This window comes from Cervus canadensis, chromosome 7, assembly GCF_019320065.1.
Source record: "Cervus canadensis isolate Bull #8, Minnesota chromosome 7, ASM1932006v1, whole genome shotgun sequence".
In the NCBI taxonomy this organism is placed as follows: domain Eukaryota; kingdom Metazoa; phylum Chordata; class Mammalia; order Artiodactyla; family Cervidae; genus Cervus; species Cervus canadensis.
The window spans coordinates 37,561,535-37,579,428 of NC_057392.1; the positions used below are offsets into that span (position 1 = coordinate 37,561,535).

A 17,894-nucleotide genomic window follows, 5' to 3' on the forward strand; every position below is an offset into this window, starting at 1 on the left:
AGAACTGAAGAGGAGAGAAAAATTAAGATATCAAAAATATAGGGAAGGGAACCATAGAATTCATCAATCTCTTCTCCTCCATCTATGTCGAGTATGTTCTGATTTTGTATATATAAAAAATTCACCATTGTTCTAATCTCCCTCATTAAAAAACACTTGCAGTATTCTTGAAAAAGAAATTTCAGGTGTCAAAAGAAAGAGAAACAAAATGATCCAACAATTTTTTTTAAAGGGACTGAATTAAGAGGTAATAAATATTCTCCTTCTCATAAAAATATATCTTGCACCTACTTTCCTTTCTCCCCCTTGTATCATCAAGTGACAGGTAATCAAGTACTTGTGAACCCTGCATGAAATCTCCCCCTTTTCAGGGCTCAATGTCCTGTGGGGTCGAGCTAATTACAGGTACATTTCCTCTGCAAGGCAGTCACACTCTGTTCTATTGAAGGCACAATTAATTATTGAACAAAGCTAGCTGGAGATTTTTGCTCGTATGGCCATGGGTTGCAGGTAGCTTTGCTGTCACACAGGGAGCAGAGCCTCTTCTTTGAGTGTCTTTATGAAAGGCTTTGCATTATAGGCTGAAAAGGATCAACCCCTGTTTCCAAATGTTGCAAAGGAAAAAACACACAAAACAAAACCCCCTAATTTCTTGTATAGAATAGTAAAGACAAATTCTCTCTCATGTAATCAAGAATATGATTATGATCAGATAGTTATTTAGGTCAGATGTGAAAAAGATGAAAAAGTAGACTTGGGAATTACTACCCATTATAGGGCGAATTGGAGTCTGTCCTTGAGTCTGTGGGCTTCCCTAGCGGCTCACAGGTAAAGAATCAGCCTGCAGTGCAGGAGACCCGGGTTCGATCCCTGGGTCGCAGAGAGTCCCTGGAGGAGGGCATGGCAACCCACTCCAGTACTCTTGCCTGGAGAATCCCATGGACAGAGGAGCCTGGCAGGCTGCAGTCCATAGGGTCACACAGAGTTGGACACAACTGAAGCGACCAAGCAGCAGCAGCTGGAGTCTGTGAACGCAGCAAGGAAGTAGTTTTGCAGGTGCCAGAGTAGGATTTGACCCAGAGGGCCTAGATAGATTATAGAAGAATAAAGTTCTTCCCCTGAAGATGTATTTAGGAACTTAATGGGAGATCTTCCCAAAGCCCCATGGAGTCATCCACGAGTGCAGATAGTCTTGAGCAAGGGTCTGTAAACTATTCTGTAAAGGGCCATATAGAAAATATTTTAGGCTTTAAGGGATAAATCATATCTGTTGCAACAAAAGTCTGCTGTCTTTTTTTTTTTAAAGCAGCCATAGACATCATATAAATGACTAAGCATGGCTGTATTTCATTAAAACTGTATTTACGGGCACGGAAATTTTAGTGTCATATATTTTTTAAAATTCTTTTGATTTTTTCTAACCATTTAAAAATTATTCTAAGCTTGCAAAAAAAAAAAAAAGTGAGGTAAGTTGAATTTGGCCCAAGGACTATAGTTGCCTGACACCACCCTCCCCTGACTATTGGGAATCCCTGGGTGTACACCAATTTTTCTATTAATTTTGAAGTCCCTCAGGTTCTCTGACTGTATGTAAATGCTCCCTTTACTCTGGAAGATCTAGCTTGTCCTTTGATCTTTAGATGACTTGAAATATCATGGATAATCAGACTATTCAGGGTTCAAACCATTTGTTTACTGTCATTAACAAGTTTACTAAAGTTAGCCGTGAAAATCTACACTTATAGAACAAGTCTGGGGAGGTCTTTAAACTGGTTTGATTTCATTACTTTTCTGAACTGAGGGGATAAAAAAGAATTATCTTTAGTTTCAGATTATCAATAGTATTTTTCCCTGAAAAAAAAAACCAAAATTATTTACTAGTCAATAATGTACCAAAGGGATAAGGCATTTTTATTAATATTAATGCAATTCATTCCTTGATTATAACTTGAATATAATCTACTTCCTCCCTTCTTCCTTTCTTTTATCTGCCATGTATTCCATAAAAATAAGAGATCATAAATACTATACAAACATTTAAATTAATTACAAAATGGAGATGATATGAAAATAACGATAAGAAAACAAGATGAAAGCAAGAGTGTGTCTATATATCGATTTGATGCCATAAATCCCACACAGTTTGTTCAAAATCCATTTCATTAAGGTGTAATTTATATATGATTTCCTCTATTCTTTTTCAGACTGGTTATAAATCTGGCTCTAAATTTGGTAACAGTTAATACAATGAAGGACTCCTGATTATTTGTAAAAATTCATTGGGTTCATTTAAAAAAACAAACCATTGCTTAGAAATAGGACAGTAGAAATACTGAAATAAAAGAGGAAACAATGTAATGCAATAACAATCTCTCAAAGCAACAATACAGAAAATGCAGTGCTTTCAGAGGATATCTTCTCATGATTAATCCTTAAATATGTACCCCAAACTTCTATACCAAATTGTCACTTAGTAAAAGCAATTTTACAGGAGAAAGGTAGGTGTGTATGGGATCGAGAGTTAATATATACAGTTCCATCCAAGGAAAATGTGCTCTGGAGGTTAAATTTAATCCAGGGGAAAGGTATATGATAACCAGTGGCTCAAACTTAAGATAATCCTGCATTTGTAATTTTTTCCGTGTGAGGTTTAAAATGAGAATGAGAGGATATGAATTTGAGATTTATCCCATAAATAAGTGCCTCATTTACTGCTTTTATATATTCTCAACAAATAACAAGCTGTAAGCATTAATAATAAGAATGAGTTTTGACTTAACATCATCTTAAGAAAATAGAGCCTCTAATTAGAACTGGTGCCTAAATAAAAGACTATTCCATAGGTTAGTCCAAACTTCACCTGGTACATTAATTTGAGGGCTAATATGGAATGGAGGCCCATATCTTCATACCACAAAACACAAAATTATTTAAAGATGCTATAACCAAACACTACCATAGTCTGGTCTTTCAGACGTATATCAATATAGATCCCATTGTCTATCTAGCTTTGCATAACAATATTTATGGTGTTCACTTCAAAATTAATATGCTGTATATTGAATCTGTAGATATTTATGTGAGAAAATGTTAAGAAACTATCAGATATAAATGAGTTAAATGTTTGGGGCTAGTTACCAAAATAAATGATATTTTATAAGAAAAATTGATCCATAATTCCTCTTTCTGGAAAAACTAAATAGCAGACCCTGCTCTGTAAATACTGTGTCATTCACAAAGGCATAGTTTTTTATGTAAGAAAATTCAGTCTGTGGGGTAGGAGAGGACACATGCAGTTAATCCTAAATAATTCGGTAAAAATATTTAAATGGAATTTAAAAGGCAATAGAACCTCAGAACCCAGTGACGGTAGTGGGAAGGAGGAGGGGAGAATGCAGATGACATTTCTCAGAAATGATCTTTTGACTTTTATTAAATTAGCATCAATAGCTGGGGATGCATAATGAGTTCATGAAGGTTAGTCCATGCCTGGTGTCCCTCCAGAGAATCAGATGCTAAGGACAGGCTATTACAAGTCACAACTTTGTATTACTCCTGAAAGATTTCTTCACAAGGTGCTATAGTATTAGGAAACTATATGTAAAAGCAAAGCAAAACAAAAAGCACACAAAGAACTATGGGAATTTAATCCATACAAAATATTGTCCCAAGACATTCAGATACCGACCTGTTTTAGACATAATTATTAAGTAATTTAATGCATTTAATGCTTCTATATTGGTTGCCTTGGGGGAGTGTCCTATTAAAATGAAATATACCTTATATATAAACCACAGAACTATATATATAGTATATATATATTATATATATGGTATAATATATACATAGTATGATTATAGACTTTATAGAGATGGACATATTAGCCAAGACCAGAGATGACCCTAATCAAGTTAGCTCTATGCCACTATTCTAACAGTGTTTTTTAAAATTTATTTACTTTTTAATTGAAGGATAATTGCTTTAGAGAATTCTGTTGGCTTCTGCCAAACATCAACATGAATCAGCCATAGCTATAGAAGGGAGGGAGGTTCTAATAGTGTTTTAATAACAATGCACAGGCTTGCCTTTTGGATTCAATGGACTCACAGAAGCATGAGGATATTTTAAATAGCGTGTTGTATCTTGGGGCCTGGAGAGTTACTTACCAGTTGGTGTAAGGTGTCTCCAGGTGATCACAGGTTCAGGACGGCCATTGGCCATGCAGACCAGGGTGACGTTGCTGCCCTCATTCACAGTGACATCCGAAGAGATGTTGGAGATCTTTGGTGGAACTGTTAAGACAAAAACAAATGGAATAAGTAACCACATCATTAAAAGCAGTTTTGCAGTACTGGTCCATGCAATTGGAAGTGGCAAATCTAAGCAAAGTACTTTTCTGACTTGAACAATTTGAATTTTTGTGTTAAGAAGATTACGTACTTTAGGACTTCCTTACAGACTCAGTGAGCAGATGTAAAGGATAGGTCTTATTATAAGGTGAGAATCTTTCCACTATGGTCAAGCACTCTAGGAAGCACACAGAGTAACACAATGAAAATATCTTAGCTCTTTTATGATTCCAAGGGACCTGATTTGGTTATTAGAGAGTGTGCACAAGTATAAGGATTAAGAATAGGTTTTTCTTATTACTAAGTACTACTTACTTTTATTTTCTTATGTAGATAAAATGAATGTATTTCCTTCAAATGTCAGGAAAAGAAAAGCAGTGTTATTTAATATCAGATTACATAGTTGTGTTACTAAGATGCAGTAATACCTGGTTGTTTACAGTCTAGCCACATAATGAAACCCTAGTTAATCACTACAACAGAAAGCCTTAAATATCATCTTGGTTTCTGACAGGTCTGATGATGTTACCTTAGAGCTTAAACATGGAATTAATAAGACCTGTGTCACAGACAGGTGGGTGTGCATGTGTGCTAAGTCTCTTTAGTCACAACCGATTCTTTCCAACCCTATGAACTGCAGCCTGCCAGGCTCCTCTGTCCATGGATTCTCCAGGCAAGAACACTGGAGTGGGTTGTCATGCCCTCCTCCAGGGGATCTTCCCCACCCAGCAGTCTAACCTGCATCTCTTGCATCTCCTGCATTGGCAGGCAGGTTCTTTACAATTAGCGCCACTGGGAAGCCCCAAGTTCAGTTCAGTCGCTCAGTCATGTCCAACTCTTTGCGACCCCATGGACTGCAGCACACCAGGCTTCCCTGTGCATCATCAACTCCCGGAGCCCACTCAAAGTCATGTCCATCACGTTGGCGATGCCATCCAATCATCTCATTCTCTGTTGTCCCCTTCTCTTCCTGCCTTCAATCTTTCCCAGCATCAGGATCTTTTCCAATGAGTCAGTTCTTTGCAACAGGTGGCCAAAGTAGTAGAGTTTCAGCTTTAGCATCAGTCCTTCCAATGAATATTCAGGACTGATTTCCTTCAGGATGGACTGGTTGGATCTCCTTGCAGTCCAAGGGATTCTCAAGAGTCTTCTCCAACACCACAGTTCAAAAGCATGAATTCTTCAGCACTCAGCTTTCTTTATAGTCCAACTCTCACATCCATACATGACTACTGAAAAAACCATAGCTTTGACTAGACAGACCTTTGTTGGCAAAGTAATGTCTCTGCTTTTTAATATACTATCTAGATTGGTCATAGCTTTTCTTCCAAGTAGCAAGTGTCTTTTAATTTCATGGCTGCAGTCACCATCTGCAGTGATTTTGGACCTCCCAAAAATAAAGTCTGTCACTGTTTCCATTGTTGCCCCATCTATTTGCCATGAAGTGATGGGACCGGATGGGATGATGGGAAGCCCCAAGACCTTATGTAAATTATAAGTATTATCTCAATAACTCCTTATAATAAGTCAATAATATTATATGAGGATTTTATTTATGGGTAGGAAAATAAGTTATAGAAGAGGCTGGGTGACAAGCAGAAAACAGATGTGACTCTAAAAAGACTCCAGGGCCCACACTCTTAAGCCCTACTTGAATTAAACTTCATCTTCACAATCCAGGCTACCAGATGGCCAAAAATAATGGGAATTACTTTTTGGTGATGTGAGAAATGAGTCCCCAAGGGCTAGCTGTACTGCCGTCTGACTTCCTTCATTAGTGTTCAGGGCAGCAACATTAGATTTCATACTGGTGGGCTTAAGTGGAAAGTGAATTACTTACTCACAAATTTCATCACAGAGTTTATGCCCTGATTACAAATTGCAGAGTTTATGCTTTGACTGTGATTTTCCTTTTCCTATTTTTTTTTTAACTCTTAGTTGCTTATGCTGTCCCTGAGAAACTATGTGTCAGGGGGAGGGAAGAAGACAAGAAAGCGTGAAGGAATTCAATAAAGAACAAAATGAAACAAAAAAACTTTTATTTTTTCCCACTCTTCCTTCCCATTAGAGACACTGTGCAGTGACAAACAAAACAGGAACATTTTCTGCTTGTAGAGAGCTGCCTGACAACCATAGCATTCTGCAGATCTCTGTTAGCAGTTATTGATGGTACCTGGGCAACTGACCAGGGCAGGGTGTCAAAGGAGGAAATGGGAGAAGAATTCTCTTGACTTGTGAGCATTCTTTTCACAATGGCATCTTACATGGCCTTTGGGTAGGAACCAGTCATTCCAAACCAAACACAATGGCAGAAATAGAATGTAGCTGATTCCTGTTACTTATTAATTTCTATTGGTAAAGTTTCTGTTTCCCCTTTGGGTTAAGAGTAGTCTTCTCATATTCATACACTGACTTATAATATAGTCTCTTAGACTTTCACAAGGAGGACCTGAAAAGTTATACCCATTTAACAGGGAAGAACGTGAAGCTCAGAGTACAATAATGGCTTATCAAAGGTGATCCCATAGAGAAATAGGCGAGACTTAGAATTCAGAGCTCCCTATGTCCAGTTCTATTGTTTAATAGTCACACGTTCTCTTTCCCAATTGAATAAGCCATGGTTCTGATCATGTCCCATGACACTACAGTACTACTCATGATGGTGTTCTAGAACAAGACTTAGACATCCTAGGAATCTTTCCTCAACAAGCTAAAACCTGTAAAAGGAAGCTGTATAGTAATTACAAGAGCTCACATCACTTAATTCATTGTTAATTCTGAATTCCAAGACAGGACACAGAGTACAGAAAAAAAAAAATACAGATATGGTCTGATTTAAAAAGAAAAAGTGGAGGGGGAAAGAATCCATACCCCTAAAAATATTGACTATAAACATGAAAATTTACAAAACAAAAAATCTCCAATGGTCAAGATCCCAGAGAGCTTTTATCAATGATAAAATTTACTCTTGCCTCTCCTTTATACAAGGGATATATATGTACTAAGGACTTTGATTTTACATGGCACGAAAGGGGGGGGGTCACTTGTTCAATGTTATATAGACAGATGGTGATAAAACTGAGAATAAAATAAAGAATACTTGACTACAGGGCTATGTTTCAGCCACCGACTACATTCCTTTTCCTAATGAAGGACAATATGTTCAGGCTCTGGCTCTCAGATACTGGAGATGTAGACAGCATTTGGGCTAAACAGTTAGAAATGTAATCATGCTGACATTGTATCCCACCCTGGGTCACTAACCAATAGTTTTTACTCCACCATTTATCTTCCTATTTTTTGGAAGTTTCTTCCGATAAGCATTTATATATGATGATGTAGTCTTTCTGCTCTAGAAAGAAGACTCCCCACCTCCTGCCAAATCCCATCTTACCTGTGTTCAAACCTCTCTGTCTCCATGTTCTTGAAGGAATTGTTCTATCTCATGTCTTCATTCCCTAATTCACATTTCATACTCCAACCTACAGTGCAATCTGGACTCACTCATTAACTTCCAAACAAACTGCTCTCAAGAAGCTCACCAATGTCTTTGAACTATATTGCTTTTAGGTCCAATGAAAAATTTTGTTATTATTCCCATTTTTCTCTGAAGTATTCGACTTTTTTGATAGTAACATCATTCTTCCTTTTCTTAGTTTTTAGGTCACCAAACGCAACTGCTTTTCCTCTTATCCTTTTGGCCAGCCTTCCAAGTTTAACTTTTGGTTCCTGAAATGTACTATCTTTGTTTACTCCCAGGCATTTAACATTCTATTTTTTTTTTTTTTCCTAATGGAATAGTTTTCTTTCAACTCTTGATATGGTTGTTCCATTTTCTCCTTCAGGTTTCAGCTTGTCAGTTTGTTTTCTCACTTTTTCCGGGAGATGGTCTTGTCATCCCCCCACCCCCACTCCAGCCCACTCCTGATTCCAAACTGGGCGCCTATCTTGTGTTGTCACATTGTACCCTGTATTTCTCCACACAGCACTGAAACCATAATTGCTGGATTATTTACCTATGCCTGTCATTAAACTGAAAGAGGCAGACGGCAGGGCTTTTGCTTTCTTGACCACTAAATCTTACAGAGCACAGTATTTGGAATATTAAGTACTCACAGAGTGTTTGGGGAAAAAAGAATGAAAACTTCTCCCCAACTCTTTTCTGAGCTCAAGGAAGTCATCTCATTAAATTTTTGCCAGGAAGGAGCAAGCTCTTATTCTGAACAACTGAAACAACACAGCTTTTATCGGTATGTCTTTAGTAACCAATCCAGTTATCTATTTTGATATCAATTGGAAAAAAAAATTAACCATGGGGCAAAAAAAGGTTCATATATTTTAGGAATTATTGATGTCCAGTTTCCCCGATTATAGACATTTCTGAGTTTTAGTTTCTTTTTTCTTCTATCAGGAGTTTTATACATAACATACATGTATGTATACAAATGTATATATCTTTTTTGTTTAATTGCTTGAAAGTTCCTTTCTAGTTTCCTATAGCAATTCATGCAGTCTACATTTACACCATCACTGATAACATTAAAGTGACAAATCAAAGTTTTTATTCTGATACCAGTAAAATTTTAATAAAGATTCTGAGAAGTAAAAAGTGTTTTTATTATTATTGGCATTTTACAGATGTGGACATGGGGTGGAGGGATCACATTAGCTAAGGAATTATACAGCTAGTCCCCAAACCAAAAGGCTTACAAATCTTCTATACTTAATTCCTTCTCTCTATTACACTTGCTTTTGCAAAAGTGGTTCCAAATAGTTTTTAATCTATTTAAATTATCAGTAAGGATGACTACTCAGGAAATACTGTTTAACATGATAACCTTATTTGCATCAGCAAACATCAGTTATTTATCAAAGTCACTGAAATATTGATTTGTGCTCAATTCTTGGGTTATTACAGTACTCTGGGTAGTTTTTGTTTGTTTGTTTTGGTTTTCTTTTTCTGGAGTATTTCCTAACAATTATTATTTAAAGGATATTAGTGCTTTTCAAATTCATTTTATTTAAAAAAATATTTTATTGGAGTATAGTTGCTTTACAACGTTAGTTTCTGCTGTGTAATAAAGTGAATCAGTTATTCTGAGACACATGATGTATCAGACCAACAGCCGGTGAGACACCATGTGTGCTGCGCTTGGTGGCTGCCTGGACGACAGCCCACCAGGCTGCTCTGTCCATGAACCTCTCCAGGCAAGAATACTGGAGTCGGCTGCACTTCCTACTCCAGGAGATCTTATATACCCCCTCTTTTTTAGCTCTCCTTCCTAGCTAGGTCACCAAAGAGCACTAAGTAGAGTTCCCTGTGCTATGAAGCAGGTTCTCATTAGTTAGTTACCTATTTTATACACAGTAATGGCTGCATGTCAATCCCAATCTCCTAACTCATCCTACCCCTTCTTCCACCCTGGGTATCCGTAAGTTCGCTCTCTACACCTGTGTCTCTATTTCTGCTTTGCAAATAAGTGGAAGCATGGAGTCCTAACCACTGTACCACCACAGGTAAGTCCCAATGTCTTAAGTTTTTTGTTTCTCTTTCTCTTGTGCTTTCTTCTGCTGCTTCTGGGTATATTAGATCCTTCTATAACATCAGATCAGTTAAATGTTTATCTCTATTTCTTTTTTTGTTTTAATGGTCTGTTTCATTAAAAAAATAGAACTCTTTACATCATATGTAATATACTTATGGTGCGAATTGCAACCATAGATTTTCTCCCATATTTTTTAGCCAATTTCCCCAATACCATTTGCTAAATATTATAAAATGTGTATGTCATTTTGGTTTTCAGAATTACCATACACAGTGTAACCTATTTGGCCAGAGTAATATTTTCTGGGAAACATAAATATAAACCTTACTTATCATGCCAAGTAATTTATCAAAATATTTGAAAATATAATTCAGTAATCTTTCAGACATCACACTATTATTAGGTGTTGCTTGTTTCAAAATTAATTGTTTATTAGAATAACACCTCCTATAATACCGAGTGAAAAACATAATTTAGATACCCATCTTTCAGGACATTAGCAAAATTCATTATTCAAAGTAATCCTCTGGGTTTCCATTGTTAAAAAAAATGTAAAGTGAATATGATGCACCCAAAAGTTATTTTAAAATGTGAATTATTAAATAGGTAATATTTTTTCATTGAAATTCACATATGGTTGATGTTAAATGCATGTCTTTCCCCTTGTATTCAGTACAAAGTGAATGGAAGTTTCTAAAATAATGCTAGCATCTAGTTGCTCTGGGATATATGAAGTCCTTCAGCTGTGCAATGAATCACCGTTAAGTAAGATTAGAACACAGCCAATCAGACTCTGGCGCCCATGGTTTTATTGTCCTGTGTCTCTTTTTGGTAATTTTCTTATCCACTATCTCTACTAGATCTCTAGGCTTTGCTCTTTTTGGGGGGGACTCAGAGCTGCCTCTGCATTTTTGTAGAGTTCTCCAGGTTCAAACTGATTCCTTTTTCTCTTTTGTATGAGACTAACATTTCTCATGTATGAACAAAAGTGGAAATCCAGGCAAAGTCAAGGATATAGTAGAGTGTTTTACCTGCCCAAATCCATGCCTTCTTCTTCTGGTAAGACATCCTATTTTTCCTTTGGAGAACTACCTCTCATCTCACTGCCATTGGTTTGCTGGGATTTTCAATCAGGTGACCTTTTTTTTCCTCAGCCAATGAAAATTACCTAAATTATACATTTCAGACCCTCTCTCTCTAGAACTGACTTCCCCAATAGCTCAGCAGGTAAATATTCTGCCTACAATATAGGAGACACAGGAGATGTGGGTTCAATCCCTGAGTCAGGAAGACCCCCTGGAGAAGGAAATGGCAATCCACTCCAGTATTTCTTGCCTGAAAAATGCCAAGAACAGAGGAAACTGGCAGGCTACAACCCAAGAGGCTATAAAGAGTCTGACACAACTAAGTACACACATTCCCTAGAACTTGGTTTTTATAAAAAATAGATGAAAAAGAAGTGGAAACTGATTGACTGTGTTAATGGCTCCAGTTTTCCACTTCACCCTGTTTCTACAGCCTTTGCCATGCCCAGGCCCTCCTATTGTGGGTGGTACACATTTTTATGTTCCTCGAGCATGTTATTTGTTTTGGCCAAAGATATCAGTATAGGTCATATAAACAGAGTCTTGACAAGTGCTGGCCCAACTGGATTCACTTGGTCTTCTGTCTCTGCCATCATCAAGAGAAGAACATGCTCAACTGAGTCTTTTGATCCCAGGAGATGGGGGGTGGGAAACGGCAAATAGGATTGCCAGATAAAATATGACATACTCAGTCAAACATGAGTTTCAGATAAACAACAAATTTTTAAAGTATGTTCCAAATATTTCATGGAATGCATTTATACTAAAAAGTTATTCATTATCTAAAATTCTAATTTAACTGGAATTAAACTTTCACTTGATGAATCTGACAACCCCAGGAGCACAGTCACCTGTAGTGAAGCCCAGCATAGAAGTGTCCTGACTTGTACACTTGTGAGAAATAAAGAATAATTATTATTGCTTTATGCCCATGAATTTTGGACTGGTTTGTTCATCAGCAATAGTTAACTAATACATATCATGAAAGCAACCACCTGAAAGAACCATTATTTTTCAGGAGTGTCTGCAACTTGCATCTAGAGATCCATGATTTTGTGGTTTCCAGTGCTTTTCCTTTGGTTCTGTGAGCTATTCCATATTCTTCCAATGTATCATCCCCTTCTTACATAAAATTAGACAGTCAGTTTCTGTTTCTTAAACCAAAAAATCCTAATTGTTCCAAATTGAGAAGCAGTCATAATAAGGGAAAATTTTGAAGGGGGTTCTTTCCATAGAGGAAAGGAAAATTGTCATCTCTGCTTAGGTACTTGTTGTACTCCCACAAAACCAACTTAGTTGCATGTCTACCATTGGATCTTATCTGCCAGCACACATTGCTTTAAAAATACTCCTAGGTTTGCCCAGCCATCTAATTTTGGCTGTGAATGTTTTACTGCCTTTATCCTCAGTCCCTAACTGACCAGCCTACAGAAGGAAAATAATCAGTTTCAGAGTAGGTGAGAAAAGTGGTCAGTTGGCTCATTTCCCTAACCTCAAATAATTAGTGTTATTACTTGCATTCAATTCAAAATGTCATTCCTAATGGTACAAATTAGAAACAAATTGGTCTCAGTTATTGTTCATTTGAAGTTGGGGCAAGGTGTGTGTACCACTGTGTATGGCAGTGAGGGGCTGTTAAAAACACAACAGTGTCAGCTTCCTAATTTCCACCCTTTCTTTCATAAGGTTAGACAAGCTTAAACCCTATCTTTTGCATTTATAACAGACTATGGAACAGTATGGCAGGTATATATAAGAACTGGGTTCAAAAATCTACAGGTTTTTTTTGAGTAGCACTTGTTTTTAATAAGCACGATCAAAGAATTCAACAATAAGGATAAAAATACACAATATAACACATAAATGCCATCTTGTGAAATATCAATCATCCATCCAGCCTGGCATTTGCTTCTGAAAATGCCACTGAAGCACGTTTAGCTGCATGGTGTGGTAGTTTCTAGGATGGATGACAGGAATGGATATGTAGCACGGTGAACTAGACTGAAAGCCAGGGGATTCTGACCATGCCCTGCCACCAGCTCATAAGGCAACCACACATTCTCTGATATTTGCTTTTGAATCCCCATAATTAGGAACACTGTAGGTACTTAATAAATTTTGAATGCCTAAGAATGAGCAAACTAATGACCGATTATTTAAATCTGTTTGTCTTAGTTTCCTCATCTGTTAACAGGAAGCAATGTGCAAAATTGATATTAGGCCATGTTATGGGATTACTATTAGGGCTGAACATGAATGAACAGAAAGAGGTTCTATCTATAGAGTAGCCATTTATTACATGCTAACACTAGTTAAAAAAAGCAGTGTTGGCCTTATTCCTTCTAAGATAACATGATAAAAGAATTCTTACATTTCTATGGCCAATGGTATTCTAAATATAGTTTTACAGCCACCATTATTGCCAAAAGGTATAAATAATTATTACAATTCATAATCAATTATTAATATCAGTATTAACAATAAATTACCCCAAGGACATGCACTCAGTTCTTATCTATTAATGGACAGAGCTATGTCAATATGTCATATGTCAATATTGACATACAATGCGTCAACTCTTCAGTTAATGTCTGGACACTTTATAACTACAACAAAAATTGACATAAAAATGTGATAGATATGATAGTGTAGAACCATAAGTTAAATAAGTTTTCCCCAAATTTTTAGAAGCTTAACTCTTGGGCTCCAAAGAAAAAGCAAAAGCACTCCAGGTGGGGGAGGGATCAATTAGAAGGCTGGGATTAACATATGCACACTGCTACATACATACATACATGCATGCATGCATGTCAGTCGCTCAGTCGTGCCCGACTCTTTGCGACCCCATGGACTGCAGCCCACCAGGCTCCTCTGTCCATGAGATTTTCCAGGCAAGGATACTGGAGTGGGTTGCCATTTCCTTCTCCAGGGGATCTTCCCAACCCAGGGATCAAACTTGGGTCTCCTGCACTGCAGGCAGATTCTTTACTGACGGAGCTACACACACACATATATATGGGCTTCCCTTCTTTACTGACTGAGCTACCAGGGAAGCCCATATATATATGTGTGTGTAGCTCCGTCGGTAAAGAATCTGCAAATCTGCCTGCAATGCAGGAGACCTTGGTTCGATTCCTAAGTTGGGAAGATCCCCTGGAGAAGGGAACAGCTACCGACTCCAGTATTCTGGTTGGAAAATTCCATGAACTGTACAGTCCATGGGGTCGCAAAGAGTCAGACACAACTGAGCGACTTTCATTTTCACTTTCACACGGCTTTATATAAAACAGATAAGTAACAAATATAGCATAAGGAACCCTACTCAGTACTTTGTAATAATCTATAAGGGAAAATAATCTGAAAAAGTGATGTACACCTGAAACTAACGCAACACTGTAACCAGCTATATTTTAATAATAAAAAAATAATGAATCAAAGAAAAAAACACTCCAAATAAACTTTTGTCACCCTTATATAATTTGTACTGTCTTGCAGACAACAGATGTTGTCAGGTGTTTTGTGTTTGTAATTTGAGTCTCTGAAGCCTTAGAACTTGCAGTAGAATAAAATAACTAGCAATGATAATTTCTTTCCACTAGTACTAGCTCCCACTCCTATGAGGATCCATTTATAAAGCAAAAAACATCAGCCTCCAAAGTAAGAATTTGAAAAGGAGCGCTCTACAGGCACATGATTCCTTTCAGATACAAATTTCATGGGTGAATGGGAAAATATGGGTTCTTTGAGTGTCAGATGAGGCTGAAGGTAGGAGAAGCTCATTATGAGCTTCAGTTACTCAAATTTCTCTGCCAGGAATGATTACAAATGCTGCACTTATGCATGCAGCAAACAATGAACAAAGCAACTTAAAGAAAGAGGAATAATATGTTAACAACTTTGAGAAAAGATAAAATATATGTATAAAACAAGGCAATACCAAGTTCCATATGACTAATAATGTGGTAAAGTCAGGGTAATTGCAGTGAGGAAGTTTGTGAAAATGACATTAAAACAATGGGCAGTCAAGAAAAATCCATCCTCTTTTAATTCCTTTTTTATCTGACAGGAGTAGTTTCTGAACTGTACATGCAACTAAAAGTTCCTGAAGCCTCACTCATTACAATCCTCTGAGATGTAGCTGGCATTTGACTGTGTGGCCAAAGCTGGGTAACACATATTCTTCTGGGCCTTTGAGTCCTATATTACATAACATTCTTAAGTGGTCCTATGAGTTCCTGACACTGTTCTAGGCAGTCAGATTCATTCCAAAACAGTCCCTATAGACCCATCCAGACAGTAAGCACTACCAAAAGAGAGGGTTAGTTTGGGTCAGCCTGCTCTAAATTACTCAGATCTAGTGGCCATAGGACAACGACTTGCTATGCACTCACTTGCGTACCACTCAGTGGTTGATGTGTGCTGAGGGTGTTACATGTATGGCATAGATATCTGCATCGGGTTGAGTTCCCTAGTCTACCTGAAAAGAAAGTACATTAAATTGGAATTTTTATATATTTAGTAAAGGCTCACAATTTACCCTGGCATCTAAGTGTGTGGGCTGGTTTAAAAAGGGGAGAAATTACTCAGACAGCAACATTTGCATTCATGCCCGGTTAAAGATGCCCATTATTGCTGCTTCAGCAATAGGTTTACTCCGTGGGATGTCAAATGGCTGTTTCTACGTACGGGTCATTGCCTTGCTAAATAAGAGCAAATGGATCTATCCTGACTCTGCTCACTGAGGCTGCACTTACTCCAGCAAGTCAGCAGCTCCTCCAAAATATCCTATTCCCAGATCCTTGTTCCAGCTGTTCGGATATTGGTTTTTGCTAATCGGGGAAAGCATCCAGGAGCTGAATTAAAGGATAGGTGGAAGGAAGGAATCTGCCCTCTTCCCTTTACCTGGGCCAAATCACTTTCTTGTTTCTGGAACTTACAGAATCATCTTCAGATGCTGTCCAACCAGAGCAGATGGTTTTGTTATTTGGCAGCAATAGGGGTAACGAGCAGAGGGAAGCTCAAAAATATCAGGCTACCTAGGGTAGGTGGCAAATAGCAACTGGGCTGTTTCCAAGGTCTGAGAAGTGGCACCTGAAGACCTTACAAGAGAAGAGAAATGTTATCTTTTCCCCCTTTGCACTCAAAAAGACATATTTTCTATGATAAAGGTTGGTGTTCAGTATAATAATAGAATAGGTGAAAATTCAGGCTATATTCCTGATATCTACTAAAAACCCACCCCTTCCTCCAGGAAAAGCCTATAAGATTTAGCCTTAAATCATGAAAGTGAAAGTGAAGTCACTCAGTTGTGTCTGACTCTTTGGACCCCATGGACTTGTAGCCTACCAGGCTTCTCCATCCATGGGATTTTCCAGGCAACAGCACTGGAGTGGGTTGCCATGACATATCCTTAAAAGCTACAAAGTACTTTATGGGCCACCTATTTCTTTTTCTGTTTTCCATTATTTTTCCTAAAAAAATTAAACGTGAGATAAACACTGCTTGTATCCCATGGGTGAATTCTTTGGCTGTTAAGAGAATATCATAAACAAGTCTGTATATCAAAAGCAGAGAGAATTTTAAATCAGAGAGAAAGGAGCTGTAAGTGATCAGGGAAAAGAATCAGAAATTATTAAGAGACCAATATATTGCCTATTCTGCTTAAGAATGATACAAACCAACATTTATTGAGAGCCTACATGTGTAAAGGGGTTATGTGGGGCACGGCAGTGGTGAGAGGTAAAACAATGATGATTATGACCTAGATCAGCCAGTTTTTATTGTTTCCACAGAAGTGCTGGTATGAGCTTATCACACAAATACTAAGGCTATTTAACATTTTCAAAATGGCTTACCGTTCATCTCATTTCTTCATTTTATTTTGGGAATCAGAATGCAATACACAGAGGTAACTATAGTACTGGTAAGAGTTCCTTGCACTTAATAATTCCATGCCCATATTACTAGCATAAATTCTATTTTTTTAGTTGCTTAGCCTTAAGCAACGAAGAAAAATAGCATATAGTTGTATGTAGGGAAGGAGGTAGATTCTAATAGAAACCAATTAGGGTGAATGAAAGCATGCCTAGGATACAATGAAAATAATAACAGTTGTTTCCTGCCACTGCTCAAGGGCCCAGAAGATAGACTATTTAGACAAAGAATAGGTTTGACAGGAGGTTTTAAGAATTTCTTTCTTTGCATTGCCCCTGTTCAAATCTTACCATGAACCATTACAAACAGAATGTGGAACATTCACATTATTTACTTCTAAACAAACAGAGTTACTATTGTGAATTAATACATTCATGCTCATTATAGTTTTCCAAACACTATATACAATGGTAGAAAACACAGTAATTATATCAAGTGCTAAATGTAGCTAGGAGAAATAGAATTTTCTTCAACTATAAGTAGTTTTGAAAATTCTGGAGAGGTCAATAGGTGTGCACCATTTATGGTATGGGGAAAACATAAAAAACAAAACCTCAAGTTGATGAACATGAAGTAGTTCTCCATTTTATCTTTGCTTGCCCTACACTGGAGAGGCAAATGAACACCAAGCAATGAAAGAATATACAAGCAAGTAGAAGAGTAAGGAAAAAAATAATAAAATGATAAAAGATAATTAGTACTAATAATACTTTAGGTAGTATTTACCCCTCACCTCTGCTGACATCCCACAAAGTGCCTATATGTGCTGTGCATGCATGTATTCTCACCGGTGTTCCACTCTTTGCGGCCCTGTGGACTGTAGCCCATGAGGCCCCTCTGTCCAAGGGATTTCCCAGGCAAGAATACTGCAGTGTGTTGCCATTTCCTTCTCCAGGGGATCTTTCTGACCCAGGGATCAAGCCCACATCTCCTATGGATGTGGCAGATATAGATTCTTTAACCTGAGCCACCTGGGAAGC

The 17,894-nt window shown here is 37.5% G+C and overlaps 1 protein-coding gene across 5 annotated transcripts in view; it reads right to left on the minus strand.

Annotated features, from left to right (window-relative positions):
• Positions 1 to 17,894, minus strand: part of LOC122445571 (limbic system associated membrane protein) — a 687,896-nt gene that overhangs the window by 227,319 nt on the left and 442,683 nt on the right. For all 5 annotated transcript variants that reach the window (XM_043474966.1, XM_043474967.1, XM_043474963.1 and 2 more), the window contains exon 3: positions 4,167 to 4,292. In XM_043474966.1, the coding sequence (XP_043330901.1) occupies positions 4,167 to 4,292 (126 nt within the window). The remainder of the gene's footprint in view (positions 1 to 4,166; positions 4,293 to 17,894) is intronic.